The sequence below is a fragment of the Austrofundulus limnaeus genome, unplaced genomic scaffold (genome assembly GCF_001266775.1).
Source record: "Austrofundulus limnaeus strain Quisiro unplaced genomic scaffold, Austrofundulus_limnaeus-1.0 Scaffold1371, whole genome shotgun sequence".
In the NCBI taxonomy this organism is placed as follows: domain Eukaryota; kingdom Metazoa; phylum Chordata; class Actinopteri; order Cyprinodontiformes; family Rivulidae; genus Austrofundulus; species Austrofundulus limnaeus.
Genome location: NW_013953773.1, coordinates 8,577 through 23,277, shown reverse-complemented (window position 1 = coordinate 23,277; position 14,701 = coordinate 8,577). Strand labels below are relative to the sequence as shown.

At 37.1% G+C, this 14,701-nt stretch overlaps 1 protein-coding gene across 1 annotated transcript in view; it reads right to left on the bottom strand.

Moving 5' to 3' along the window:
* Window positions 1–11,731: 11,731 nt before the first annotated feature.
* The window catches only part of fgfbp3 (fibroblast growth factor binding protein 3), a 9,077-nt gene continuing 6,107 nt past the window's right edge, over window positions 11,732–14,701 (bottom strand). Inside the window, exon 3 of the mRNA XM_014032067.1 lies at window positions 11,732–12,930. Coding sequence (XP_013887521.1) covers window positions 12,483–12,930 — 448 coding nt within the window. The 3' untranslated portion in view covers window positions 11,732–12,482. The remainder of the gene's footprint in view (window positions 12,931–14,701) is intronic.

Genomic DNA, 14,701 nt, shown 5'->3' with positions numbered 1-14,701 from the left:
TATGTATTGTTCTTCCTTTAATTGTAGATGCATTTATTATTTTTATAAATTTTCCCACAAATCTTATTTCCACGTGTTGCTTTTACATTTCTCTGTCTCCTGTATTTACTTTACTTCATGCATTTCTGCCTCATTATGTAAATAACGTGGGCAGTCCTTCTTGGGTCAGCTCGTCTCCTATTGGTCAGCAGACAGGAAGGAGCAGGAGCATGTGCAGATCGACTGTGCGTGCTTGTGCTGCCTCCGTTTAGCCTAAAGTTTAAGGTTTTGTTAGAAGCAAAGCCGCAGGTAAGTGTTTTCCTTGTTGCCTTTGTTTTAAACTAAACTTTAAGGTAAACTGAAGCAGCACAAGCATGCACTTACCCTAAACCTAACCACCCCACTCACTGAAACCTGAACTCAATTCACACCTTAGTCCTAAGCCCAGCCCTTACTCTCCAGTTATTAACAGTATTTTCCCCAATAGGGACTGGGCTTTTGTCCTCATAAGGAACACTGGGTCCTCACCAGGCTTTGGGAAATGGTCAAAATTTGTCCCCACCACTTAACAAAAACGTGCACACACACACAAACACAATATTTTGTTGCTGAGATACAGTACTATTTCTCTACCATAGCAGGTCCTGGAACCTTTGGACCCTCAGATAATAAACCCTTTATCACTGAAATTTTATTAATTTATTAATCTGCAGTCATGTCAGACAACTAACAGCAGCCATCGTCCTGATGTTAATCCTGCAGCAGAGGGTGTGTGCATGTTGATATCAAATCTGAGCATGATCAAACATGCAGCTACAATAGTTTGCTATTTGCCAGCCTCTTCAATGTCATTTGTGTCCCTCCGCTCTGCTTAGACTGGGCAGAGAAAGTGGGTCACGAGTGGATCTTACATAACACTGACACACCCCCATGACTCAGCCTAAACGAGCCAACTGGAGTCGTTTGAGGACACTGGCAAAGTGCTAAAAACAAGGGGAGCACCTGCAGCTCTTTCCTCACCTGGGATAAAATCTGATCCTAACAAAACACCACTACTCCTGTCTGACCTGCTCATTAAATACCTGTGTTCTGTATGGTCTGGTTTAGGTTTGTTTCATATCAAACTGGTCACACTCACTATAAACTGAACTAAACAAGCTGAGACATCACTGCTGTTTAGTGTGAGCAAATTAAAGCTTCTGGCTTTATAATGCTTCTTTTATCTGAGAGTATTTGTGTTAAAGTTCTGTGGTGGAACTTTTTTGTGTGTGTTATTTTATTTATATTTTCTTACAGGGGAAAAAAGCCAAAGCTTGTAGTTTTGATCAGCCTTTAAGCATAATCTGTTTGTGTATGACATTAGGGAATGTGAGTGGTCAGAGGATTTTGTCTCACATACAGCTGATTAAAGTTTCAAACAGTTAAGTTATAAAGGCATCAAACTATGTTTTGTCATAAAATCAATCAAGCTGACATGTGTCTCTTTCTATTAACCAGCAACCAGTGTGATGCCGATCAGGTGTGTTCTTGCTTTCAGAAAGTTTAATCAGCCAGTAAAACAGAAACCATCCGTGCAGGTATTTAGTCCTGTTATTAACTAACTCATGAGAAATAGAAGTAAAAATGTAATGTGAATGCTTTCACAAGGCACTGTAGCAGCAGGAGATTTTATTATATGAATGACACAAATATGCAGAAGAAATTGAAATGCAACAGGAACATAGTATGAATGCTGATCCATTCACATAAACAATCACAGCTGAAGAAAATTTGCTTCAAGTCTTTTAAAATGAAGAAATGAAGGGAGAGAGAAAATTATAGGATGGAAGTCTTGTGACTTCCTGACAGGACTCCTTTCAAGTCAAAGCTGCCTTTTCTTCTTTGCCAAACTATGTCTGACAAGAATTATGGCTCCTCCTAAACCAGCACGTGGCTGAAGGATGGAGGTACACTTCGCTGCAACAACAAATACTGAAACCCAGCCAGTTTGACGTATGTTAAAATAAAATCTTGTGTGGTATAAGCTGAGATATCCTTCTGATTGTGCCTTATGTTTTACCTTCCGACTGGCTCCTGCGTTGTGTTTTTGCATTTCTGTCCACAACTGAACTTGACATGCTGCAGATCAACTGAGACAGACTTTTCCTGTCCTCAGGTTGTTCTCAGATTAGCAGCATGGCTAAATCTTTATGTAAGGCCTGTTTTTTTCCACAAACAGTTTTTTAACTTTATGAAAATAAAATATTGAAAGCTTGTTTCTAAAGCTAGAATTTATATATTCCTGCAGACTGGCTTGGTCAAACCTTTAACAGGAACATTTACAGACACTTTTAGTGGGATCCATCATAATGGCCAAATACTGGTGTTTTTCCACGTCAGGTGTTTGGGCAGATAAGTGACTGAAGCTGCTGCTTGTGTAAATATCATGGGATGTGTGGATGATTGAGTCCAATACAATAAGTCAATAACAAGCTGACAAGGCTTTAGAAAAAGTCTAACTAAATGTAAACACACAGTGACAAAGGTAAAGTCCAAGTCAACTGAAGAATAAAGGGCCAAAAAACATAAATATACAAGATACTGTATAACATGTTGAATATATATCATATCATATCATATCATATCATATCATATCATATCATATTGTGTATTAACTTATTATGTTTGTTGTTACATTATGTCACATATGTTGTATGTCATGGTTCTTATCATGCACTATATCACATAATCATTAAATCAAGATGACTTCTGTCATGCCTTTTAACATCATAATATCATCAATAATCAGATCATGTAATATATAACATATGTCATATTTTAACAAGCCTTAGAATTATTAAATATATTAATTAAATATAGTAGTTATCTAATTTCCTCTGGGATCAAAAAAGTATTATTGAATTGAATTGAATTGAATTGAATAAGTCTGCATGTGATTTATCATATTTTATACCATGTATCTTCACATATATACTGTATTATATCATGTCATGTATAAAATGTCATGCACCACATACAGTATATCAAATTATATCATTTGGTACCATACCTGTATTGTATTACATATCATGTTATGTATGTTGAAATTTAATAAATTATATCTATTCTATCTCATACCCTATTACCGGTATATAGTAAAATGTATAGATCATATCCCAATATGTATAAAACATTATGCACTGCCTGGCAATAAATAAATAAATAAATAAATAAATAAATAAATAAATAAATAAATAAATAATTTATCTAAGGAGATAGGTAAGAGCCTCCCATTGAATAATTACTGCATGGTGGTTCAGCTGACAACACGTGATTTAAGTGATGCAGTACTCTCTCATTTGTTAAACAATCATGTTGAATTCTGTGGTCATGGAAATGTGTTAATATGTTTCAGAAGGGTCAAATTAGTAGCATGCATCAAGTAGAGAAATCATCAAAGTATATTACTAAAATTACTAAAATGTGGTAAGAACTGTTCAACGCATTATTAAAAAGTATGGAGAGTGTGGGATACGTCATCTTCAAAGAAAAAATGTGTTCTGAAAAAATACTGATGACCTTGTTTGCCAATCATTTAAACGGTTGGTGAGTTCAAACCGTAGCAGGACAACAGTAGAACTCAAAGCTGTGTTTGATAATAAAAGTAAGAACATTTCCACACAAATAATGAAAAGGGAACTCAAGAGATTGGGAAAAAAAAGAAATGTGTAGCTGTAAGAAGAACACTTATTAGTGAGGCTGAAAAAACACCTTCATTGTGATGAGTGGCCATCATTACTTTAAGAAATGAAGGTCAGTCAGTCTGAAAAATTGGGAAATCTTTGAAAGTGTCCCCAAGTGCAGTCACAAAATCTATCAAAGAAACTGGCTCACATGAGGACCGCCCCAGGAAAGGAAGACCAAGAGTTACCTCTGCTGTGGATATCCGAGTCACCAGCCTCAGAAATGGCAGCTGAGGGATTAGGGCAGTGGTTCCCAAACTTTTTATCTTCTGACCCACAAAATCATGGCAAAAACTTGTGACCCCAAATATTACTGGTCTGAGTACACGAACTTCATTAATAACCCTAAAAACACAGGCTTTTTGACAATCTAAACAGCTTGTACACAAATATAAATATTTGTTTATACCTTTTTGTGTGTTTTTTTAATAGTTATAGGGTAAATATTACATCAGCAATTATTTTATTACCCTTTAAATTGATTTCTGGAGATTATCCAAGGTGCTTCATGACCCATAATTGGGTCCCAAGGCCAACTTTGGGAACCAAAGTGCAGTGGTTCCCAAACTTTTCAGTTTTTGACCCACAAAATAACAGCAGAGACCTGTGCCTCCAACTATTTTTGGATGATAAACATTTGTATCAGGTCAACTAAACATGGGCATAGTAACAATATTTATATACTACATTTATCCATTTTAAATACACTAACCTCACTCATTTGTAACAACTAAGGCAAAAATGTAAATAACTCAGAAAATCTTTTCAGGACCCCACATTGATGTTTCAGGACCCCAACTTTGGGAAATACTGGATTAGAGAACAGGTCAATGCCACAGAGTTCTAGCAGCAGACACAACTCTAGAACAGCTGTTGAGAGGAGACTGTGTGAATCAGGTCTTCATAGTAAAATAGCTGCTAGGAAACCACTGCTAAGGACAGGCAACAAGCAGAGACTTGTTTGGGCTAAAGAACACAAGGAATGGACATTAGACCAGTGGAAATTTGTGCTTTGATCTGATGAGTCCAAATTTGAGATCTTTGGTTCCAACCACCATGTGTTTGTGCGACGCAGAAAAGGTGAACGGATGGACTCTACATGCCTGGTTCCCACCGTGAAGCATGGAGGAGGAGGTGTGATGGTGTGGGGGTGCTTTGCTGGTGACACTGTTGGGGATTTATTCAAAACTGAAGACATACTGAACCAACATGGCTACCACAGCATCTTGCAGCAGCATGCTATTCCGTCCGGTTTGTATTTAGTTGGACCATCATTTATTTTTCAACAGGACAATGACCCCAAACGCACCTCCAGGCTGTTTAAGGGCTATTTGACCAAGAAGGAGAGTGATGGAGTGCTGCGCCAGAAGACCTGGTCTCCACAGTCACCTGACCTGAACCCAATTGAGATGGTTTGGGGTGAGCTGGACTGCAGAGTGAAGGCAAAAGGGCCAACAAGTGCTTATCATCACTGGGAACTCCTTCAAGACTGTTGGAAGACCATTTCAGGTGACTATCTGTTGAAGCTCATCAAGAGAATGCCAAGAGTGTGTGAAGCTGTAATCAAAGCAAAAGATGGCTACTTTGAAGAAGAATATAAAACATATTTTCAGTTTTACACTTTGTCCTGAAAAAATAGAGAAGATGGAGAAGGATCCATGTGCAAATTAATTGATTGTAAATGCAGAAATTAAAAATGTAAAAACAACACATGGAAATAAAAAACACAATCCTTTAGTGAACTGATTCTAATGATATAGTACACTAAACCAAACTGCTGTTCCCATCAGTAGTTATTAAACTGAGGCAGCACAGGCATGCACAATCAATCTGCACATGGATCCTGCTTTTTCCTGTCTGTTAACCAACAAATTTAAAATAATTTAAAAGACACAAATGCATGAACAAGTAAAAGTAAAAACAAAAATATGTGTATCTTTAAAACAGTAAAATTGCAATTATAAAATTATATAATGTTTAATTACATAATTTGTTGGAATTTAGCTGGAAAAATAAATATGAGTGTATTTATTTTTTACTGAGCCATTTATTTATTTCTGCTTTTGTTTTTAATTATGTCAGTTTTGGTCTTCCGTAGCAGGCTACATCAGGGTAAGAACTGTCGTGAAGCTTTTGTAAACGATGCCACAGCAAATGTGTTCCCTAATCAAAACTTAAGACGGACTAATAAAATTTAATAATGTGATCTTTTCTTTTGTTTGTTTGTTTGTTTGTTTATTTGTCTGTTTTTTGGCAGGGCTGTATATCTACATTATTTCTATCATTTATTATCAATCAGTGGTAATATACGTATCAGCCTAAAAATGCAGCAGACCATGCCTTTGTTGTTAAACTGCCAATATGAAATATTAAAGTTGTTTGTTTGTAAATACAGGTTCATACATTTTTTTATTTTTTTATTTTATTTTTATTTTTTTTGCTTTCACTCTTTCCACAAACATTTAACTCAGCCGGTTTTCCTCTCATCTGAATCACTGCTGTAGTTCATGTCATTTACATTTGATTACTTTGCAAAGAGAAAATATTTAAACTGGTTAGGACAAGAATCTTCCCACTGCAGCTGATCATGCAGGATGTAATTTGTTTTGACTCGTGAAGTCTTTCCTGAGGCAGAGGAAGGCTCCACACCCAGTTCTCTGGTCCCTGATTGTGCACAGAGCAAACATTTGCCCCCCAGAAGTGTAAAAAGGAACTGCATTTAGAGTCTTGCTCTGAATATTTGTGCTGCTGATCACACATTACATCATTGCTCATGGTTTAACCGTTGAATCAGCTTGGCAGGATCAGAGAGATTTGTGTGTTTTAAAGTCACTCGGTAGCCAGACTTGATCAAATCCTTTCTCACACAGAAGGCAGACATTGGTCATCTGATTTATGTCTCAACCATGTGTCTCAACTGAAGACAGAAGTTATGATGAAAGACACCACAGCTGTGTGAAATTCCCCCCCTTTTTTTAACTTTTTGATTATCACATTGCTCTTAGCAGCAGGTTTAAGTCACATTTTAGAATTCAAGGCCTAGCATTGTATAATACTATAAGTATCAGCCTCATTTCATGTCAGAAGAAGCTGAAGCTGGTTCGTCAAACCTTGAAAATAATAATAAAAATAAAATAAAATTATATGCAATCTCATTCAAATATGGAAAATCCTGTGTGATCCATTAGTACCTAAATTACAAGCTGAAGATGACTTTTAGCTGAATAACTGAAATAGCTGAAAGAAATATTTCGTTAAAAGCCAGTTTTGTCTTGGCCAGTCATGGCAGCCATATTAATTCATATGATTTGAATAGTTAATCTGTTTTAAATTGAGTCTTCAGTTTTACTGTCAGAACATTTTATATTGAAGTGTTTTATGGGATTTTTTTTTCAGTTTGTTCCTCCATCCAACTCACTCAACCACCAGCTCATCAGACCACTATGGGCTAAAGAGCTTTTAGTTACTCAGCACCCCACCTCTGGAACTCTCTCCCACCGGACATCAAAAACTCTCCTATCATCTCCATTTTAAAATCACAGATTAAAACTCTTCTATTAAAACAGGCTTATTCCGATTAATCACCATCTCCCATTAACCCTACTTTTTGTAGGATGTTTTGTTTTATACAATGTTTTTATTTATTAATTGTTACATAAATTATGTCTTGTTGTCATTTTGTTCTTTGCTTTATTCTTTTTGTTTTATTGCATTGTATTTAAATTGTATGGTGTCCTTGAGTGCCATGAAAGGCGCCTTCAAATAAAATGTATTATTATTATTATTATTATTATTATTATTATTATTATTATTATTATTATTATTATTATTATTATTATTAATGACTCTGAAATACTGTCACAACATACAGTATCTTACTCCATTATGGTGAATTACTCCAATTACTCCAAAATAAATACAATCATCTGAATTATAGCCATTCTTAAACCAGTTGGCAAACATCAAAAATTAATAAAATGCAGGGGTAAAACTCTGAGTTTTTCCTAAAGAATCCACAGACAGAGTTGACTGTAATGGGTAATAGAAAGCATAACTCAGAGTGTGCGTGGACAATGGTTTTCAACCATTAATATCTGTGAAGCTGAATTTCTACATGTTTTGTTTTCTAATATTATTTAGTGTTTGCAGACAATGTGAAAGTGCTTGACCCCAAAGGGTAACAAGTTGTAAATGTTTATTTAAAAATCAGTTTGTTTGAGTTTCACTAAAATCTGCCAAGTTAGATATTTTGCTAATACAACAGATATATGAACACACACAATCTGGCAAAAACATTATGGCAGGTGACAGAAAACAAGATTATTAGTCTTTTTTAAAGCTAAATCTTTATTATTGTCAATAAGAATACGTTTTTTTTTGTATTCTGAGGATTTTTTTAAAGCTATGTGTGATCAGAGAAAAAAAATACTACCAAACTAAATTTCAATTAAACTTCACCTAGAACAGAGGTGCCCAAAGTGGGGCCCGCGGGCCAAAGTTGGCCCACCGAGCCATTTGATTTGGCCCACCAGCAGTTGTCCTGATCACTAGATTGTGATTAAATATAAAATACAAGTAACTACAAGAGACATTTAGATTAGATTTAAGCCCATATATAGATTTGCACACCTGACAAGACCACATATACTCAAATTTTAAATTAGGAAAAGTCCCATGAGCCTTTGTTGCTTGAGCATACGTTGAATTTTCTCCATGTCTATGGGTTGAAAAAAAAAAAAACTAAAGAATGTGGGCAACCACACTGGCTGCTAGCTTAATTATAAAAAATAAAACAACTTTACTTAAGATTTGCATTTCTTATATTATTGCGTTTGGCCCGCGGCCCTCAGATTGATTATAATTTTGGCCCTCTCAGGGATAATGTTTTTTAATTTTGGCCCTATCAGAGAAAATGTTTGGGCACCCCTGACCTAGAAAAACTCCTCACTAAGACCGACTGCTTTACTGAGACAGTTGTGATCCAACAGTGCCCCCTGGCGGTGCTATACTGTTATTTACTTGTTACCTGCTGATTTACATCTCTTATAAAGAACAACAAATTTATTTGTTTCATTTTTTTATAAATAAATTATATTTGTTGAGGTTATCCTTTTTGTCTCACTTTCAATTAAAGTTTTATGATTAGTCATTTAAAAGTGAAATGTTTGCAGACATTTATTGAACTATTTTACAAACTCGTCTTAGGTTTGTGAAATATTATTTTATTTGAATCAAAAATAACATATTTCCTGTTTGATTTTAAAAACAAACATTGCTTCGGGCTGAAACTAATTATATTAATAGATTTTTTTTTGTAACAGAATTTGCCACCTGAGGACAGCAGAGATCTGAAAGTAAAAGCTTCAATCACACAAAAAGCAACTGGAATGTTTCAAGCATTTTAAAAAGCCTTGAGGTTTACTTTTTTGAGTATTTAGCTTTAAAGCTAATCGTCTACATTGTCTCGTCACGTTGATAGAAAAGCTTTCACTGGCAACTGAGCTTTTTTCCTTTTTTTCTGTCTAACAAAAAATATATACAGTATATAGGTAAAGGCATAAATGAATATCTTACATACAAACAAAGTGAATGAGGTTGAAAATTTGAACTAAAATGGAGAAAAAACAATATTTAATCAGCATTTTTAAAATCTGTTCCTTGACAACTCTGAACCCTGTGTCTTTGATTAGTAATTTAAACAATAACTATTTTAATTGAGTTTTTCCTCATCTTTATGTTAAAAATAAAAATAATATGCACACAGATTCAAACATTATGTGCTTGATTTAAGTATATTTTTATCTGTTAATACTGTCCGTTAATGTAACAGGAAAAAAGCAGAGAAATTAAAGCTGAGCTGCCAGACTCTCGATGTGTTCAAGTCCTCACAGGCAGCGAGCCAGCGTCCAACATTAGGGGGTCTTAGACTTCTAATCTATGAGGTTCTGACCCTGCTGCCTCCTGAGAGTGTGTTTGTGTGTGACGTTCAAGGACAATCAGGCCACTGTGGAGATGTGAAGTGGGTATTGTTATAATGTAGGTATTGGAGTTTGAATGTGAAAATCATGTAATAAGAGGGAGTAAAGCTAATCACCTGATTGCTTTTAGCTACTTGTTCTAAAATAACCCTTTCAATTATTTTTCTGTCTAATACAAAAGTATACTGACCAAAATCTGTCTGATCTAAAATAAATAAATGAATAAATCATAAATAAATGAATAAATAAATAAATAAATAAATAAATAGGTCATTGTGTTCCCCCTCAGGCTACTCATTAACTTTACTGGTACTACACTACAACATACAAAAACAAAAAAGACAAGGGCTTCCTTGACTGCTTTGATTAGTATGCAGGGGATGTAAATTGTGTACTATAGACATGGTGCTCTTCAGCTCTCAGCATAATTATAGGGGCCTGGTTAAAAAGGGGGCAACAAACTGTTGCAGTTGTGTTCACAAAATATTACAGAACCTACATATAAAAGCCTCTTGGTTGTCAGCGGAGACCAGAGATTGGTTGTGTTCATTCTGTTCTGGATTTTTTTTTGGGCAGAGAACTGTTGATCACTTGCAAATCCATAGGTCAGTGGCAGCACTGGGGCTATTAGAAACTCAAAACAAGTAGCAACAGACAATGAAGTAATTTTTGTAGTTTTGAAAGTAATTTTAGTCCTTAGACTTAGACTGTGTGTCTTGACCAACTAGTTTTAGGTCCCTAAATCGAACCAACCTAAATCAGACAACTCATGCAAGAACTGTTCGTACGAACAGATTTGTTCTTAAGTTGTGTGTATGAATGATTTAGGAGAATTTGTGGCATTCACCAATTTTCTCGTATTGTAAGATTTTTTTCAGATACGAACAAAATTTACAAGTGGTCCAGACCTGTTGTATGTTTTACGTGCAGTCAGTCTGCTGTTATCCAGACAGATTTTTCTCATTAATAACTTTATATCTCATTAGTTTGAAGGTATTTTGAGTTGAAAACAAATCACACTCCATAATTATGCTGATTATGTTGTTGGCTATTCTGTTTGAACTGGAATTAGATTTTAATGTAACTAATGACATAAATTGGTTAGATTATATTAAATTGGCTATTAATGCTGTTGTATAACACTACAATATTAATATGAAGATCTCAAACTAAAAAAAACTTAAATTATGCATTAATTGAAAGTTGGAGACATTTTAAAAAGTTTTTTTTTCAGAACCGCATCTGACTCTTGCAACGGTCGGGACGGGGGAGACTAAAAAACTAAAAAGAAGAACTTTAAGAGTTCAGAGATTGAAGTCCGTCTGTCAGAGATCCAGAAAAGAAAATCTGTCATTTTTAGCAACGTCAGTTGTGGAATTACCAGCTAAAGACAAAGAATGGGATAAAATAACAACTGCTGTTAATTCTATTTCTCCCGTGGGTCGTACAGTCTCAGAAATAAAAATCGAAATCATATTCATTTCTCTCTTGTCCTGCTCCAGTTTTTCTTTGGTCAAATATTTTTAATTTAAGTGTAAACAACTGTGTTACAAATTTTTCATTTATTCAGAAGCGCCGTCGCGCACCGCTACTGCTAATGTTGCACATACATGCTACAGAAGTCCAAACATGTTATAATAAGCTTGTACACATTATGTTTAAGGCAGGGATCATTAAATCATAGGTTTTATATATGTTCAAGTCGTTAGGAACACAGTATGATCATGTACAAAAGAAGGTGTTCATTGATGCTTTTTTTCTCTCTTCCTCAGCGTGTGCCAGCGTGTTGGAAAAAAGCACAAGTTGTCCAAAACATCAGTGTGACAGGGCCTTAAATGTCTCTTATAGTTAGTTGTATGTTATATTTAATCTTAACACAATTACAACCTAATAACCAGGACAACTGCTGGTGGGCCAAATCAAATTGGCCTGCTGGTTCCACTTTGGGCACCGCTGCAGACAAAGACCAGTCAAATCTTTTTGTTGCTGTTTTTCACACTTCTACATGGTGAGTGTAAAAGCTGATGCATTTTTAATGGAAAAGAGAAAGTCTTTGCATTTGAAGCAGTTTATTAAAGAAATCCAGATATTGTTAACACTTTTGTAAACATGACAAATACACACAAATCAGCTGGCGTCTGTTACTAAGTCATTTTTGTACAAAAGTTACAAAGATGTTTAAAGAAAGTTTTAGTGTGCCATGATAGAAATAATGACAAAAAACATGATTTAATATGGACTGTAAATATCAGTAGACATCACTAAAAACTATCTACCACGAGTTCTAATTTATTTGGTTAAAAAGCTCCATCATCCCTCTGTTTTATCTGCAGTGCTGTAATTTCACATTTCTAGAACAGTTAAACTATACCCACAAAAAACATTAATTCCAAAACCAAATATGATCAATTTACAAAATGCATGATTGAATATGATCAAACTGCCTATTTTTGCTCAATGACAGTGGTTTTATTTTATGATTTGAGTAAACCTGAACAAATATTATTTAAGGGACATTTATAACAAATCAAATCCTTCGTTCAAAATTGACTACGATTTTTACAACCTCATTATACTGTTGCAAATTAAATGTCAGGCGGTCTAAAAATATCTGAAATTACCAAAGGTTCTAAGATCAAATACATTTGATGTTGAGAGAACAGATTGGTAGATTTTATACATTTTATTGTGAATAAGCTGCCTGGTTCTCTCCACATTGAACAAAACAATTTTCCCTCAGTTGTATTTTTTTATAGATCGTAAAGTCAGACTATTTATCAGAAACTGATCACTTTTCTACATCTTATTTTCCCTCAAAAAATTTGACAAAGAAGGAGCAAACCGAGTGCCATCCCTCGCTGCAGTAAGTCTGCACTGGCGGCATGTCGTTCACCATTCCTTCATCCTCAGAGTCAGTCCTCTCCTCCCTCTTCTTCTTCTCCTCTTCATCGTCCTTTTCCTTTCTCTTTCTCTTCTCTACCTTCCCCCCATCAGAGATTTTCCCACCACCTCCACTTTTCTTTTTCCCTCCTTCCTTCCCCCCCTTCTTTTCCTCCTCTCCACTGCGCTGGGCCAGCTTCATGTGGGCCTCGGCAGGAGCCTTCTTACATGTTTTGGCCTTCAGGACTTTTTCTCCTTCACAGGCGTTCTCCCTTTTCTTCAGCTTTCCTACCAGCTGCTTCCAGTACTGGCTGGATTTCACCCCATAGGCCTGGCAGAGGTCCGGTTTGCCGGCATAACGGCACCAGTATCTGGAGGAGAAGCAAGTACAAAAACAAAGGGTAAAAAAAAGTCAAAGATGAAAACATACAAATTCCATCACAGTAGGAGTTTGCAAAAACATCTGCAGCAGATGTGAACTTATTAGTCGGAAAACAACTTGTGACTGATATTTTTGTAACCTATTTTTGGCACACCTGTTTTGTGAAAACATGTTATAGGACAAGAGCTTCATCTTACACCGTTTAGTTTTTAGATAGCTGCCACTCTTCTCAACTGTGAAGTTCACCCCAAGGTCAGACAGACCATGAAAAGCTCAGGGAAATGACTGAACACCCTACAGGCTAGTTAGCAAGTTAAAGAACAAAGGCTATTTTAGCATTATTTAAAAAAGACCATCAGATTGTGATCTCCAACTGTCAATAGAGTGGTTCACATCTTAGTGTAAAACAGCCAGGATGAGGATCAGTGCCTCCAAATTCGAGACCATGGTCTTGAGCTGGAAAAGGGTAAGGTGCCTTCCCTAAGGTCAGAGAAGCGGTCCTGCCCAAGTGGAGGCGTTTAAGTATCTTGGGGTCTTGTTCACGAATAAGGGAAGAATGGAGAGGGTGGTTGATAGGCGGATTTGTGCTGCATCTGCAAGGATGCATATTCTGTACCAATTCACCGTGGTGAAGCGAGAGCTGAGCCAGAAGGCGAAGCTTTTGATTTATCAGTCTCATCTACGGTCACAAGCTTTGGATAGATTGAGATCGCAGATATAAGAGGCTGAAATGAGTTTCTTTCGCAGGGTGGCTGGGCTCTCCCTTAGAGAAAGGGTGAGAAACTCGGTCATCCAGGAGGGACTCAGAGTAGAGCCGCTGCTCCCCCACGTTGAGAGGAGTCAGTTGAGGTGGTTCATCTGGTTAGGATGCCTCCTGAAAACCTCCCTGGTGAGGTGTTCCGGGCATGTCCCACTGGGAGGAGACCCAGAGGAAGACCGAGGACACACTGGAGGGACTATGTCTCTCAGCTGGTCTGCGAACATCTTGGGATTCCCCCAGAGGAGCTGACCCAAGTAGCTGGGGAGAGGGAAGTCTGGATCTTTCTGCTTAGGCTGCTGTGCTGTCACCTGACCATGGATAAGAGGAAGAAAACGGACGGATGGACGGACTGTGAACAGGTATGACCTGGTTGGAAAGGCTGCAAGAGAAAGCCTTTTGTTTGTAAAAGCAAGGCAGCACAACTTAGTTTCATCTGAATGTTTTTAGACAGATGAGACCAAAATAGACGTTTACCCATAATGCACAGCACCTTGTGTAAAAACCAAACACAGCATACCAGCACAAACAAGTGATAAGTGATGCTGTTAAGCATGATGGTGGAAGGTTCATCAAGTGGGCTTTTTTATAGACACATGACCTGGAAGTCGACCATGAGCTCCTCTGTAGACCGAATACTATAGAGTCAAATGTGAGACCATCTGTCTGACAGGATGTAAACACCTGTTTGTGTGCAGTTGTGAGCATGCATGGATCTCTCCCATGGAATGTTTCAAAGTGAGTGTGAGGGGACCACAGACGCGACCCGCAAAGCCGGAAGTCGACATAAGGGAGACCAGTGCCAATGACCCTGAGAGGGACTCCAAGCACGCAGCCCCTAGGGACACCCGCGCCGGAAGGGCCACCCACCCACACCCCAAAGAGGACCACCGGAAGAGCCCCACCAGCAACCACATACAGCAACCCCTGGGGCCAGCAGTGGCCGGTACCCACCGCACCAGAGTGGATCCAGGCACCAACACAGAGGCCCGGGCCCCCAGGC